The sequence below is a fragment of the Nelusetta ayraudi genome, unplaced genomic scaffold, assembly GCF_046127955.1.
Source record: "Nelusetta ayraudi isolate G7.1 ecotype Tasmania unplaced genomic scaffold, CSIRO-AGI_Nayr_v1 ptg000075l, whole genome shotgun sequence".
In the NCBI taxonomy this organism is placed as follows: Eukaryota; Metazoa; Chordata; class Actinopteri; order Tetraodontiformes; family Monacanthidae; genus Nelusetta; species Nelusetta ayraudi.
In genome coordinates this window covers 2,096,091-2,110,403 of record NW_027466125.1, presented here as the reverse complement: position 1 = coordinate 2,110,403, position 14,313 = coordinate 2,096,091, and the positions used below count along the sequence as shown (strand labels likewise).

Sequence of the window (14,313 nt, the reverse complement as noted above, 5' to 3'; positions counted from 1 at the left end):
TACCTCAAGTTCACCATTTAATACCTCTGGAATGCCTCTTTCATCTTACACCTGTTCTATTTTTCTTGCTGTCCTCTGCACTTTTTCCCCCAAAGTCCGTTCTTTTGTTCTTTTCTTTTATTCTTTCTTTTGCATCTCTAACTTATTTATGTGGATTACGGTTGTCCTGCACGGTGGACATGTTTTATTTTCTCCTTTTTTTCCCCTTTGCCTTCCTTGGAGCATCCTGCACGCTGACAGTGCGAGGTGGATGAGGCTCAAGGATACTGCAGTGCTGCTCTGGACCTTGGCTCGCTTTGCTTGTTTGCTCGGCTGCTGGCTCCACTTCCATCCAGGGGCATTCAGTCACCCTCCCACCCCCACCACCACCACCACCACCACCACCACACACACACCTCCCCCTAACCACCGCCTCCCCCAAATACACACACACACTACTAGAAATCAGGGATTATTCCAAACTAAAATAGATGGATGGAATCAATCAGACATGGTTTTACTTTTTTTTTTTCTCTTCTTTCGACATAACTGCCCTCTTTCACCTCCACCCTCACACCCCTTTTCTCTCTATATCCCCTCTCTCTCTCTCTCTCACTCTCCCTCTGTCTCCCCCAACCCCCTCTCAGGGCTGCAGACTGAGGAGATGCATAAATTCAGACGCATTAGTATTCCAGTCAGGCTCTCCATTTCAAGGCAAGGCCTAGCACCCTTCCGCCTCTCGTCCTCTCATCTCTACCCTCCTTCACTCTCCCCTTTTCCAGCACTGTTTTGAATCATTTAAGCGGCGCTTCGTCTGTAGGCCTACTTATATCCAAGCCGTCCCTAAATTATTTTTGGGCATTATGATTTTTTTTGTAGTAATATAGCTCTATTTTTCCTCGTGCATTGCCAATTATACGCAGCTGTAGTCTTTGAAATGAGATTCATCTGCCTCTGCTTGTGTGTGTGTGCGTGCGTGTGTGTGCACGCGCTCGCATGTGTGTGTGCGCGTGTGGTGTGTGTGTGCGCGCCCTGGTGCGAGCGTGCGTGTGTGCGTGCGCGCGCGTGTGTGCGTGTGAATGAGAGATTGTGTTTTGCTGTCAGGCAAAGCGGGCCAGGCGATAAATCACGCATGTCTGATGGAGGAGGGCAGAGGGCCCGGACAATAACATTTCAGTGAAAGTGCCGGACAAAGCTCGGCTCGCTGTGATCCGTGCAGACCTGCACCCAGGGTCCCGCTGACCCAAACCATATTTTACTGGCTCTGTGACCAACAGACAGACAGGCAGCAGCATGAAGAAGCTTAAAAGAAGTCGCCGTTTGATGCACAACTGGGACTAGGCGAAGGTTGCGTTGTTCAAGTTTAACATAAACACACTGAAGCGTAAAAATTCTCAATCTTGTCTTTTGAATAATTTACATTTGGAAAGCCAATGCATCTACAAATAAAGGAAAAAAAACAAACATTTAAAGGATTTTTGAATACGTAATAAGAATTATTTCTTAATTATTGCTTTTACTATTGCACATAATAATAATAATAATAATAATAATAATAATAATAATAATAATAATAATAATAATAATAATATTTTATAAATAATTAATCAAAAGTTTAATTATGTTTTGGACAGTAAACAGCAAGAAATTGTTTATTACAACATACATAGTTTATTTCAAAACATAATACAAGCTTTATACTGAAAATAAATAATTACTTAAGCTGTCATTGAAATTTGGAATAAAACCGCCAAAACAGTTCAATCTTACTGAAAATATTGTTTTTTTTTTCTTCCTCCCCCTCACATTGCTAATTAAGTGCAGGAATAACTAAGAGCATTTGTTTAAATTAATGACTTCCAAAGGGTAATATATAAAACTGTACAATATTCGAAAAAATACTTAAGAAATAAACCAATAACAGGAGTATTTAAGATTATAAAATTTTGATACTGAACGTACAATAAAATTATAGGCAGGTGTATAGCGTCGTCAACCCCTCTCTCCATTCTCTGCTCTGTGTCAGAGTCCACACAGTTTGTATGGTCGATGATGGCTGAAATTAAATAGATGAATCCATTAAAAAATAGAAGTAGAAGCTGAAACTGTGTGTGACTTGGTGAGCTACAGGCCGTGAGGGAGGAATTTCATGAGAGAGAGAGAAAAAAAAAAATCAAATAAAAAAACCCTCCAAGTGCTATTTTATGTTGGTTCCAAAACAACTACAACTGGAAACGGTGGCCTATATTTGCATATGAAAAAAATAAAAAAAGACAGATCTGCTACGAGTATGTTACAAAGTAAAAAATAAAAATATTTGATGAGAGCTAAAGCACGGTCCGAGCCCGGAGAGAGGCGTGAGGTGGAAACTGTAGTGAGAGAAGAAAAAGAACGACCTCTGGAACTGCTGCAACAAACCAGTCAGGGGTGGGGGGAAATGATGTTGTCGTCTGTTTGGGATCAATCAACAACAGAAGCGAGCCCGAAGAAAATCAAAACAAAAACACCACGCTCGAGTTGTCGCCGTGTTTGGCGCTGAGGAGACGCGGTGACACAAACCAAAGGCGCTGGCAGGAGGTCATATAGGCACATTTTGTGTTTTCTTTTTTTTGTTTGTTTGTTTGTTTGCTTGCTTTTTGTTTATATCCGTGATGTAGAAAAAGGGGAATTTGGCGGGCTCCAAAGTGTGATCTTGAAATGGGGTGGGGGAGGGGGAGGGGGTGTTTTGATATGCCGCTATATAGGAATAATGCCCTCGTGACAAGTTAGAAAATGGCGAAGGCTGAGCAGGTGTCTCTGTGACTCTTATTGTCGTCTTTCAGTGCTGGAGGCGCGCGGACGAGTCTGTACCGGGACAGGCGCGCCCCCCCACCACCCCAACGGAGCTTCCACCAGTGGAAGGGAAGTGGGGGGGCACCACCAGTCTTGTGCCGGGGCTCGGTGGTCGGCTGGAGGGCGGCGAGAGGGAGCTGGAGGTGGCGGGGAGGTGGAGGGGAGGTGGGATCCCTAAATTCCTCCCGGTGCTGTCCGTCAGAGATCGTGGCACGACGACGCGTCCGCCGCGCTGCCGCCGTGGGAGTAGGGTCCGTCGTGCGGCGGCGGCTCCCCCGGCGGCGTCATGCGCTTCTCCTTCTGCCGCCGGTTGCAGAACCACACGCGCACCACCTCCTTCTCCAGCTGCAGCGAGTCCGCCAGCGACGTGATCTCCGGCGCCGACGGCTTGGGACACTTAAGAAAGTGCGTCTCCAACACCCCCTTGACGCTCACCTCGATCGACGTCCGCTTCTTCCTCTTCCTGCCCTGCGCGGCGATCTTGTCTATACTGCTCGCGCTGCCCGTGGACGAGTCCGCCTCCTCCAGCCACTTGTTCAGCAGCGGCTTGAGTTTGCACATGTTCTTAAAGCTCAGCTGCAGCGCCTCGAACCTGCAGATGGTGGTCTGCGAGAAGACGTTGCCGTAGAGCGTGCCCAGGGCCAAGCCCACGTCCGCCTGCGTGAAGCCCAGCTTGATCCGCCGCTGCTTGAACTGCTTGGCAAAGTGCTCCAGCTCGTCCGACGTCGGCGTCTCCTCGTCCGAGTGGTCGTGGCAGTGGTGCCCGCCGAGGTCGCTGTGCTCGGGGCTGAGCGTGTCCCTGAGGCCCGGGTGCATGCCGCCTTGGACCTGCGGGTTGGGCGGAGGTGTGAGGCCCCCGTGGTCCAGCATGCCGTTAACAGTGAAGCCCGTCTGCGAGTAGATGTTGAGCTGCTGCCCGCTGGAGGCGTTGTGGGACACCGGGTTCCCCCAGGCGGCCCCCGGGTGGCTGCCGTGGTTGTTGTGATGGGGGGAGTGGTGCGCTACGTGCGGCGAGCGGTGGTGGATGATGCCCAGCTGCAGGTCCTCTCGGCCGGGCTTCACGTCCTGCTCCATGGAGGAGGACCAGGGGCTGGCCTCCGACAGGCTGCTCGCCCACTGGTGCCCGAGGGGGTGCCCGTTGCTCTGGACGCTCTGCAGGTAGTCACCCTGGAGGAGCTTCTGGTGTCCTCTGTAGGGGCTCGCAGGCTGCATGGCCTGGCTGTCCGGGTGGATCATGGGACTGGAGCTGAGCAGGGTGTAGGGGCTGGAGGCAGCTGTGGCCATGCTGGCTGCTGAACCCCACTAGTGCTACTGAAGCGAGGGAGCAGCTCAGCCTCTGACATCTCCCTCTCTCTGGAGCCTCGACAGCAGCCCGCCGCTGACTGACAGCCCGCGCCGCCACTCACAGGGCGTCCGAGGCGACGTGACGACGCGCGTCGACCAATGACGCGCCAGCCAGCGGGAGAGCCTCTGCCTCCTCGAGCAGAGCTGGTGGGCTAGGAAAGGGTTACGCGCACAGTCGAACCGGAAGTGAGACGGAGCGCTGGTCCAGTGGGTCCGCTTGTTGAGCGATGTGCGCTCGGAGCGCAGTTCCTGTTTATTAATTAAAGTTTCCAACTGATTTACGCACGAGTTTATTGCTGCTGCTGCTGCTGCTGCTGTCACCCTTGAGCGCGTGCGAAGGAGGAGATTAAAACGCAGTGGCATTTGTTAAACGTGCCGGCACTTAATTTCGAAGGATACAACCAAACAGGCAGTGGTCCACATTGCTAATGATTAACTTTTTAGAGAACACTTCCTCAGGTGTTTGGGAAAAAGACTTTCCAACGGAGCGTTTTACGCAGACCACCATTTTTACGCACAAATAATCCAGCTCGTTTCAGTTGAACTAAATTGGGGCTTTAATTTTGTTAATTCCTCAAAATAAAAGAAATATTTTTTTTTTGAAAAGTAAAATTTATTACACAGTCGTCTTGACTTCTTTGCGTCATCACGGGGGGGAAAAAAAAAGTGCAAATAGGGAAAATTCACGTCATCATTGTTGCATTGTCCAAATAGAACACAACGTGTCCTCGCGCATGCCACGTTCCTGCTGCCAGGCTTCAGGAATCTCATCGGGTTGTGCACAGAGATGGCGAGAGGGGGGGAAAAAAAGAAAAAAAAAAGATCTATCTGCATATATTGAGGGCCTAACTTCACTGCGTAATTATATTTGCCATTAGAGGAGTGCGTCCCAGTCTTCTTATTAGTTCGAAATTCCATTAAATATATTGCTCGAGCTCCCAGGTTAAGCTTGATTTAAATTTGCATACATTTTCATACATTTAGGAGAAATAAAAGAAGGCTGCAGCCACCAGAAAGTCATTAAAGAGCGCTGAGCCGAGGAGCTGCTCGTACATGTTTTGGGGGGGAAACAGAGGCTGAGAGGAGGCCGGAGCAGGTGAGCTGACCGCGGGCTGAGCGTGTTGGACATGGGGGGGCCTCGCTGGGACCGCTGGAGCGACCGAGGGAGCCATTGGGGAAGGGAAGGGCGATGAAAGGAGCCCCCCCCCCAACATTTAGATGGATGGGAGAGAATTGCCTCTTGCGTGCGTTCCAATGTTTGCCGCAGATACAAAACCTCGCCGTGTAGTTGTGACTGAATATTTCATGTGAGTGGCAGCAGTGGCTGCGGCTGCTGCTGCGGCTGCTGCTGCTGCTCTTGTGGCCTAGTTTGCTCGAACTGGATTGCTTCACATTTTTCCGGGGGTCGCTTCATAGGATGGAGGAGCTGCAGAACGCGATGACGCTTTGGTGTTTTTTTTTTTTTTCTCTCTCTCTCTCTCTCCAAGCACAGATTACAGAGGAAGCTTCTATGTGTTTTTCTCGCTAAGTATATTGAGACGCCGCGCCAAAACGAATTGATTTTTGAAAGGTGCATTTCGCACATTAAGAGGTAGCGTGCTACACCCTGTAAATTAATTAAAAACGGACACGTCAACGTTTGAGGGGTGAAAAAACGGCAAAAAAAAAAATTGAGCCTCTAAAATTGCCAAGTTGTATTCAGAAATGCAGCTTAAAGAAACAGCAACCTTTTATCATTTTTATTTTTTATTTACAAGTATAAAGTCTGTATTTTGGGGGGTTGACGTGAAGCAGGCAGGAGAGGGGACTTTCAGAGGGGGTTGCATTGCACTCGATGGTCTAAGTTTCTAAAGTGTAACAGATGCTTCTCTAGAAACGCTCCTTGTGCCGATTCCTTTTATTCGCATCAACATTTTTCTGCCGCCGAGCGCGTTTCCATAGCGAGGCGAATAAAAGGCAAATCCCCGCTCCGCGCCTCCAATAAAGAGACCATTCACAGATAACCCGAGCCAAGCCCTGCTACACTTACACCATGCAGCACTGCGGGCTCTTTCTCTGCACCGGGGGCGCACATTGCTGCCTAAATAACGCAAACTAATGACTCATAATTTCTCCGAGTTTGTCTCCTCAGAATGGCAGTTTATATGCTTGTCTGTCGTGTTTATTTATCTGCTTTCAGGGCTGTTTGTTTGGCGGCTTTCATCCTCTGGCGATTATCTCCCGACTCAGATTATTTGCTGCAGGCTTCGGAGTAAATAATAAAAAAGAAAAAGACTGCATGCAAATAGTAGTAGTAGTAGTAGTTAGAATAGTGAAATCAGTTTTAGTATATTCAAAGATAGAGTTACCCTTTCCCCTTCCTTCTGACATATCCTCCCTTGTACGCCGCTATAAATTAACTGATTTTCATTATTGGGATATAATCAGAGAAGTAATTATGTTGATGAATTTATTGTTTTTTTTTCGATTACAAAAGGGAAAAAAATAATCTGGATGGCGTTTAACTAACGGCTACTTCTGGGAGCTGGTCTATAGCACCGACGGCTGTTTTTTATTTTTTTATTTTTTTTATTTTTTTTTAGCAGCAGGGATATTTACGCTGGTGGCGGTTTTGGAGGAATAAATCCACACAGGCCGGATAAGCACAGATTTAAAGAAGGGTGAAAATATTATTTTCCCTAACGAAATGGATTTTTTTTTTTTTTTAAAGGCTTTTATTTTTCCTTCTTTCTTCTCTTTTATTCGTGTTTGCTGCAGTAATTGTGTTGTTCTTAACGGTTTCGTCCGCATATTCTGAAAAATCAAACAAAATGTCCCAATATGAGTGTAATAAATGACCTTCGATTTTTTTTTTTTTTTAAAGAAAAGAAAATCATAATATTTGTTTTTATAATGGTTGCTATTAATAATGCACTCTTAAAAAAAAAAAAAAAAAAAAAAACGTGTCCCAGTGTCTCCCCCCTCCCACCCTGTTACTATAAAGAGAGCGATAAATCCGCTTTGCTGTGCCATTGAGACAGCCTCGGGCCTCGGGGCGGGACCTGTCACCGGGTGTCATGACCTTTTGAAAACTTTCCCCGTCAAGCCGAAAATCTTCCGCCCCGCGCGCCAGTCTTGAGACAAAGATCTCCACATTCCGGATCTCAACCCAAAACACACTCGATTATCATCGATTCCAATATTCTCAGAATGTTAATTGTTATTTTTCCGAAACGTCCTGGTGGGAGATGCGCGTCTCTTGTGGCCACCAAGTGCAAGCCTGTCTGTCACACACACACACACACACACACACACACACACACACACACACACACACACACACACACACACACACGGCTCCCAGACAGTAAAATCGATACTCACATTAACCCGTGACGTCGCTCATAAAGGACAGTGACACCGTGTTTGAACAGCTCCCTTCAGAAACAACAAGGCTCCCTAATCTCACCTCTTGTCACTGACATGTCTGTTTGTTCTCGTCAGCTGCTTTTAGGAAGAGAAAAAAAAAACAAACCTCCCCCCAAAAAAACCCGTCTGTTTAAGATGTGTTTTAGCAACAAAAAAAAGAAAAAAAAAAGAGAAAGAAAGAAAGAACGAAAGAAAAGGAAAGTGTGTATATGTCTTCAACCGTCCATCTGTCAGTGTGTGGGCCAGTGTGTGGGCCAGTGTGAGTGTGTGTGTGTGTGTGTGTGTGTGTGTGTGTGTGTGTGTGTGTGTGTGTGTGTGTGTGTGTGTGTGTGTGTGTGTGTCCAGCAGCGGTGAGGAGGAGGAAACACACTAATGAGTGAATGCATATAGGAAGCTAAAAAATCATCCCACGAGAGCGCGCAAGTGTAGGCGAAAAGTCATTTATAATGCATGAGGTTTGTTTGGTCTGAGCTGAGCTATGAGGCGCTAAAGTGTTTCCGAAATACATGAGTTTTTTTTTTTTTCTTTCCTCCAGTCCTCCGCAAACAAGACAAAAGTGAAAGTCCTTAAAAAACAAAACAAAACAGCGAACTTGTTGGAGCTGAGAGTATAAACAGTGTTCGGTTCGGTTGCTTGAAAACCTTCTGGCTCCGCGAGGTCCGGTTGGCGTCGAGCAAACAAACAAATAACAAATAAATAAATACATCTCAAACGGGAGAAAACATTAATTCGTGATATTCCAATAGAGTGGCCGTTGGGATAAATGGTGCGTGCGCACGGTTGACGAAAAATGCACGAGGTTTGTAGACCATTTAAAACGTGTCAGCTTTTCTTTTTTAGATTTACGACAGCGCGAGTCAAGCACCGTTTTCTTCATTATTATTTTTTATAATAATTCTTTTCTTTTCTTTTTTTTTGTTAGAATGATGGAACGCTTCACGGAGGGACAGTTATTGGTATTCTTTAAAACAGTCGCGCAAAAACGTTACAGATTACGAGAATCACATTTCTAACTTTACTGATTTAAAAAAATCGTTTCTGGTTATTATTGTTATTATTGTTATTATTAGTATTGTTGTTATGACGATGATGATGACTGCATAATAAATAAATAATAAAAAATAAAAAAGCCAGGAGACCAAAAACCTCCAGTCGCCATCAGTTAATTAGAGAACAAACGTTTTTTTTGTCTTCTTAGATTATTAAAAAAAAAAACCAAACAAACAGAAACAAAACAGAAACACATCTGTTTGGTTATGATACAAATGTATGTGAAAATATCAGCCGTCACATTAGATTATTAAAAAAAAAAAAAAAACACCCAAAACTAAAACACACACTTGCTTGTTTTTCCTTCCCAAGTTTATCCAAAGTTGCTTAATTTCCCGGATACCCTGAATGCAACGGAATGCGTCATTTACACGTGTCAGGGTTGCCAGAATTTGATCTATATGATCCAGGTGGTTGGGAAAAAAAAATATTTTGGGATTGAACCAAAACAACATCACACAACACACAGGCCCAAGGTGAGACGAGAGGTGTTCTGTGGTTGGACACACACACACACGCACGCACACACACGCACGCACACACACGCGCACGCACACACACGCGCACACACACGCACACACACGGTTATTCGAATTGAATTCATCTGCAAGAATTTAAAGCAGCCGAGCAAAAATGGAAACACTTTGTCCCTCTTGGCTCCGCTCAAACAAAGAGAATGTTTGTCGGAAAGATTATTCAGTGTTTGTGTCCGTGTGCGTGCGTGCGTGCTTGTTTGTGTGTCTGTGTCTGTGTCTGTGTGTGTGTGTGTGTGTGTGTGTGTGTGTGTGTGTGTGTGTTACAGGTGCTGCTGGTGGAGGAGGCTTGTATATTGTCCCTGGGTCAATGCAGGAGCCAAGGTTGGTGGAAATCTACATAACATTACCATCTGTTAAACTTCAAACCTCTCAAACGCCACGCACACACACACGCGCACGCGCGCGCACGCACACAGTATACTTTACACCGACAGAAGTGGGGAGAGTCTATAGAAATGTAATGTATGCTCTTCAGGCCTCTCCAGCTCCACTTCCACGTCCTCCTCCTTCTCCTCCTGCTCGGCGCTGAGAGCCGACAAGAGCCCAGGTTGAGGCCCGCCGCCGGTGCCCGCCACCAAGAGCCAGGGACGAGGAAGACGAGCGACTTCGGGTGGTGGAAACTAGTCGGTAGGAAAAAGTTGAGCGCCGAACCCTCCTCCCCGCCACCTCCCTCCTTCTCTCCCTACCTCCCTCCCTCCCTCCATCCTGCAAGTCAAACGTGGCCGAACGTCAGAAGCGGCAACCTGGGTGGATTTCATGTGGAATATCAGCGAGCTCGCTGCCACAGCTGAACAACCAGCCAACACTCTTTCCCCCTGAGGGCCTGCGAACTCTCTCTCTCTCTCTCTCTCTCTCTCTCTCACACACACACACACACACACACACACACACACACACACACACACAGGTCCCTGTGAAGGAGCAGGCGGAGCCGGCAGTTGCACATCTGCATTTCAAACGCAGACTCTCTGGGATTCATTATTAATTAGCCTGCTGAGCCCTCGAGAACCGCCGGAGCTGTCGTCAAACACACTCGTCACACACACACACACACACACACACACACACACAGACGTGCACGCGCGTACGCACACGTGCACGCACACCTCGTGACCCCTTTGCCCCCGCTGTTCTTGCAGCTAGCGAGTGCCCACCGGAATACTGAGCGGTTACAGGGGCGGCCCCTCCCTCCGTCCCTCCATCCCTCCATCCCTCCCTCCATCCGATGACATCACCGCCCCTCCAACGCCCCCCCAACCCACATATTTTCTTTTTTTTTTGTTTCCCCTTTTTCGGTGCAGCTTAATGTTTGGTAAAGGATGATAAATTAGAGGCGTAGATGGTTTTATTAAGCCGAGCGGTGGCGGTGGAGCTGTGTTTAAAATACCAAATTAAATTGAGTTGTTTGGCACGCAGGCGCCGCGCGCAAACTAAATGACATATGTGAGAAGATGAGAGGAGCCCGAAGAGGCGAGCTACCTGTTCTCACGTCACATCAATAAACGTTAGCAAACTCTCTCCCTGCCGTTCCTCTTCCCTCTCCCTCACTTTCACTCCCGGCTCTTTGTGGGAAGGAGCAGAAACGGAGCTTCGCTCCCCTCTAATTTGGTCGTGTGTGCGTACGTGTGTGTCTGTGTGTTTTTCTGTGTGTGTGTGTGCGTGCGCTAACCTCCACCAGCAGCAGATAGAGGCAGATCAGAAAGACACACAGTGATTATGCATGAGGAATGTCTCCAGGGTCCAAACGAGGGAGAAACTGGGAGAGAGTGTTGGGGGTGGGTGAGGAGGAGGTGGGTGGGGGATGGAGGTGGGGGGGGGGGGCGGCATCAAACGCAGTGCAGTGAGGAACCTCTGTCCACGACGCGCGACGTCCCTCCGCTGCGCCGCCGCACAGTTTACAAAAATAAACACGACAGGAAGAAGAAACGAAGGCGAGCGCTGCAGGTTTTCCAGCCCATTGTGCCGCCGCCTCTGTTGTTGTTGCCCACGGCCGCATTAGTATGCAGGGAGAGCCCAGGAAGCGGCGGCGCTCGACGCCGAGGATCGTTGGAGAGCATCAGGTTGAGCCTGATTGGCCGCGGCGGCGGCGGCGGCTGCGACGACGACGACTGCTAATATTTTGTCAGCGAAGGATCTTGAGAGAGTTTCAGCTCGTTTGGGTTTTTTTTTTCCTTCAGCCTCGACTTCGACATGTGCGGAACAACGGCGGAAACAGGGGCTGAGATAACGTTACCGTGACCAGCCTGGGGGTGCAAAAGGTGGAGCAGGCGGTGACCCCCCCTCCCCACTCACACCTCCTCAACCCCCAAGACACACATCAACACCCCGAAGCTGGGCTCTCCGCTGGGCTCAGGGCTCCGACCCGGAGAGCTGCAGGGGCCGAGAGGTTCTGGCAGCAATTTGTAGGTAATTGCTTCATTTAGCGGCTTCTCCGCTATCGCAGCCTCGCAACTCTTCCATTTAGGGGCCTGGCAGCAGCCCCGGCCGGAGACGCCGCTCGGCTGTCACCTCCCATCTCCATTCTACCGGTAATGCGGGAGACTAAAAACTCACTTGTGCCCCATTGGTGGGGGGGGGAGCTGGTGGGGGGGTCGGACTCGAGTCTGGATGAGATTCAGAGGCGGGAAAGTCGGGAGTGTCGAGCTAGCGCGCGCAACATGCACGCACGCACGGGTCGAGGGCCTCGTGGAGAATTCTGGGAAGTGGCTCTGCGAGAGTTCTAGTGGGAGAGCGAGAGAGAGAGAGAGAGAGAGCGAGAGAGAGAGAGAGGGCGAGAGAGAGAGAGAGAGAGAGAGGGCGATCCTCGACAACACAGCGCAGCCTTTGTTAGATGAAACGAAGAATCTGGGGCAAAAAAAAATATCGAAGAATCTGCCCAAATGTTGTTACAAGTTTGCGTCTCCGAAAGGGAATTCTCCTCCGCCAATCTCCCTGCTCCTTTCACTCACTGGAATGCATGTGTATTACATGTCCTCTGGTTCGGTACCAATTCCACCTGGACTCCTCCGAAAGGGGAAGAACAACAAATATGGGAAACATTCAATCCAGAATAATATGTTTATCCAGCGAGCGGCGGGCGAGCGGCCCTCTGATGTGGTTCTGCTGCCAGAGCATGTGTGCGTTGTTTGCGTTGGACGTGTGAGACGAGGAGAGGGGAGAACCTCCGCAAGCGGGGTCCAGGAACTCCGGGGGTGAAGAGGAGGAGGAGGAGGAGGAAGAGGGAGAGGGCTCTCGCTCTCTCTCTCTCTTTCTTGAATTTCCCAACGTGTGTCTATACGTCCGCAGGATGTAAGTGAACGTGGCCGCCGCTCAACGTTACAGAAACAGCCGCGTTCCGAGACGTCTCGGTTACGGCGGCGCTCCTCGCGGAGAAGGAAAATAAAGTTTATCTTCCCGACCTTCCCCTAATTGTCTGCACATGGGGGTTAAGTGTAGAGAAAATACCGGAAAGTGAGATGAACTCTCCCCGCTCGGGTCGGAGAGATGCAGATATGCCGTTTTTTTTTGTTTCTTTTTGCCAAGTCCTCTTGCGTTTTTTCAAAGCGGCGGCTAGGCCAGGACAGAACCATGCAGAGAACCACAGGAGCTGGAGACTGTCAATCATTACACCAGATTACCTCTAAAGTCAATCGCTGGTGAGTGTCGGCCAAAGCGACGCTGACCAAACCCCCATTGGCCGGTCAATGTTTAAGCAGGAAGTTGTGCTGTTGGTTGGAACGGCTGCAACTGGACCGTTTGAGGAGTGGGTTCTTTTTATGGCCCCCCTGCAAAAGGTGAGCTAATGGTCTAGAATGGTCAAGGAAATCTAAAAATACTTTCCCCATGGCCAAGTAACCGGAAAGATGCCAGTTCTTTGTTAGCTTGCGGCAGTGGTTCTGAAATAATGAGTTTCGAGTAAATACCTCGACGCCAAACAATGTCACACTTGCACTATTTGAGGCTAAATTAGCCTGTTTTGTTGGCACACGGAGGACCAACACACTGTGTCAGTGGAACACAGGGGCCTAGTGGGCCAGTTGTGCTAGTTTCAGAGACAGTGTTGCTAAGCGAAATGGTCACACTAGAAATCATGAGTATAAATGAGTTGGTCATAGTTGAACATCATGCTTAATGAGCTGACCAGGGTGGGACTGAGATGTAAGTGCCAGTTTAAAAAGGAGAGTCAGGTCTAATGCACTTGAAATATATGTGTAGTTAATATAATGTTGATATACTTTTGAGTTTTGTCGCTTGTGTGTGCACATATATATATGTATATACTGTATGTATATATATATATATATATACATATATATGTATATATACATATATGTATACACACACATATATGTATATATACATACATATGTATATATATATGCATACATACACACACACATATATATATATATGTATATACAAATGTATTGTTGATTCTGATGTGAATTCCACTTGGCTTAACGTTGTTGCTTTGTTTTTGAGATGAACATCAATTCTTCTGCTTTGACCCACCAAGAAGTGTTTACAATAGATCTGAAGATACTATAACCAATCAGCTTTGTTTTTGGCTGTGAGAAATCACAAAGCTATGCTCCAAGCAACCAATTAAAAAAACCACAGAAGAAGAAAAGTGAAAGAAACAATAACTGATTGGCTGGTGCTAAAGGCAATAAAGAAAAAAATGAAGTAAAATAAAATAAAAGTGAAGTAGCCATGCAGCACTATACCCACAGGGAATTGCTGCATGAATAATCTTGCCCCCTCTGCGTTGCCGCGAGCTATAGCTACTGGCTAAACACCAAGCAGAACAATCTGATTGGTCTGCTTCAGCGCGATAGCCAGAAGAATTGGTCCGTTCCTTTTTTCCGAGTCTCCCCTTTGCAAACTACGGGCTCGTTAACAGATTGGCTACGTGAGAGGAATCCCAACTGCCTGGGAAACGCTGCGTCTGATGAGCTGGACTTGAGCTAACTTCAACATCACTTCCCGAAGTCGCGGAGAGGAACCTTGTCCAACAGTGGTGCCTCGCAGCCGTTCTTTTTGTTAATATATGACCGCACTTTATATTTTCCAAATTAGCCCCATTGTTTAAAGTGACAGCAGTGTCGCTCCGGTGCACTATTGTAATTCCCTTAACAGCAACGCTGGCTGACCTGACCGACTAGCTAACGCACTTTTCATCCTC

General features: G+C 47.8%; 2 protein-coding genes across 2 annotated transcripts in view; both read right to left on the bottom strand.

The window, feature by feature from the left end:
- sh2d1aa (SH2 domain containing 1A duplicate a) overlaps window positions 1-14,313 on the bottom strand; it is a 144,744-nt gene that overhangs the window by 121,747 nt on the left and 8,684 nt on the right. The gene's annotated exons all lie outside the window — the stretch shown is intronic.
- On the bottom strand, window positions 2,273-4,215 carry LOC142899748 (POU domain, class 3, transcription factor 4-like). The gene has a single exon (XM_076043505.1). It carries the CDS (start codon window positions 4,093-4,095, stop codon window positions 3,010-3,012), a length of 1,086 nt encoding a protein of 361 aa, XP_075899620.1. The 5' UTR covers window positions 4,096-4,215; the 3' UTR covers window positions 2,273-3,009.

Coding starts and splice junctions, on each gene's coding strand:
- LOC142899748 (XM_076043505.1), bottom strand. CDS start 4,095: ATGGCCACAGCTGCCTCCAGCCCCTACACCCTGCTCAGCTCCAGTCCC.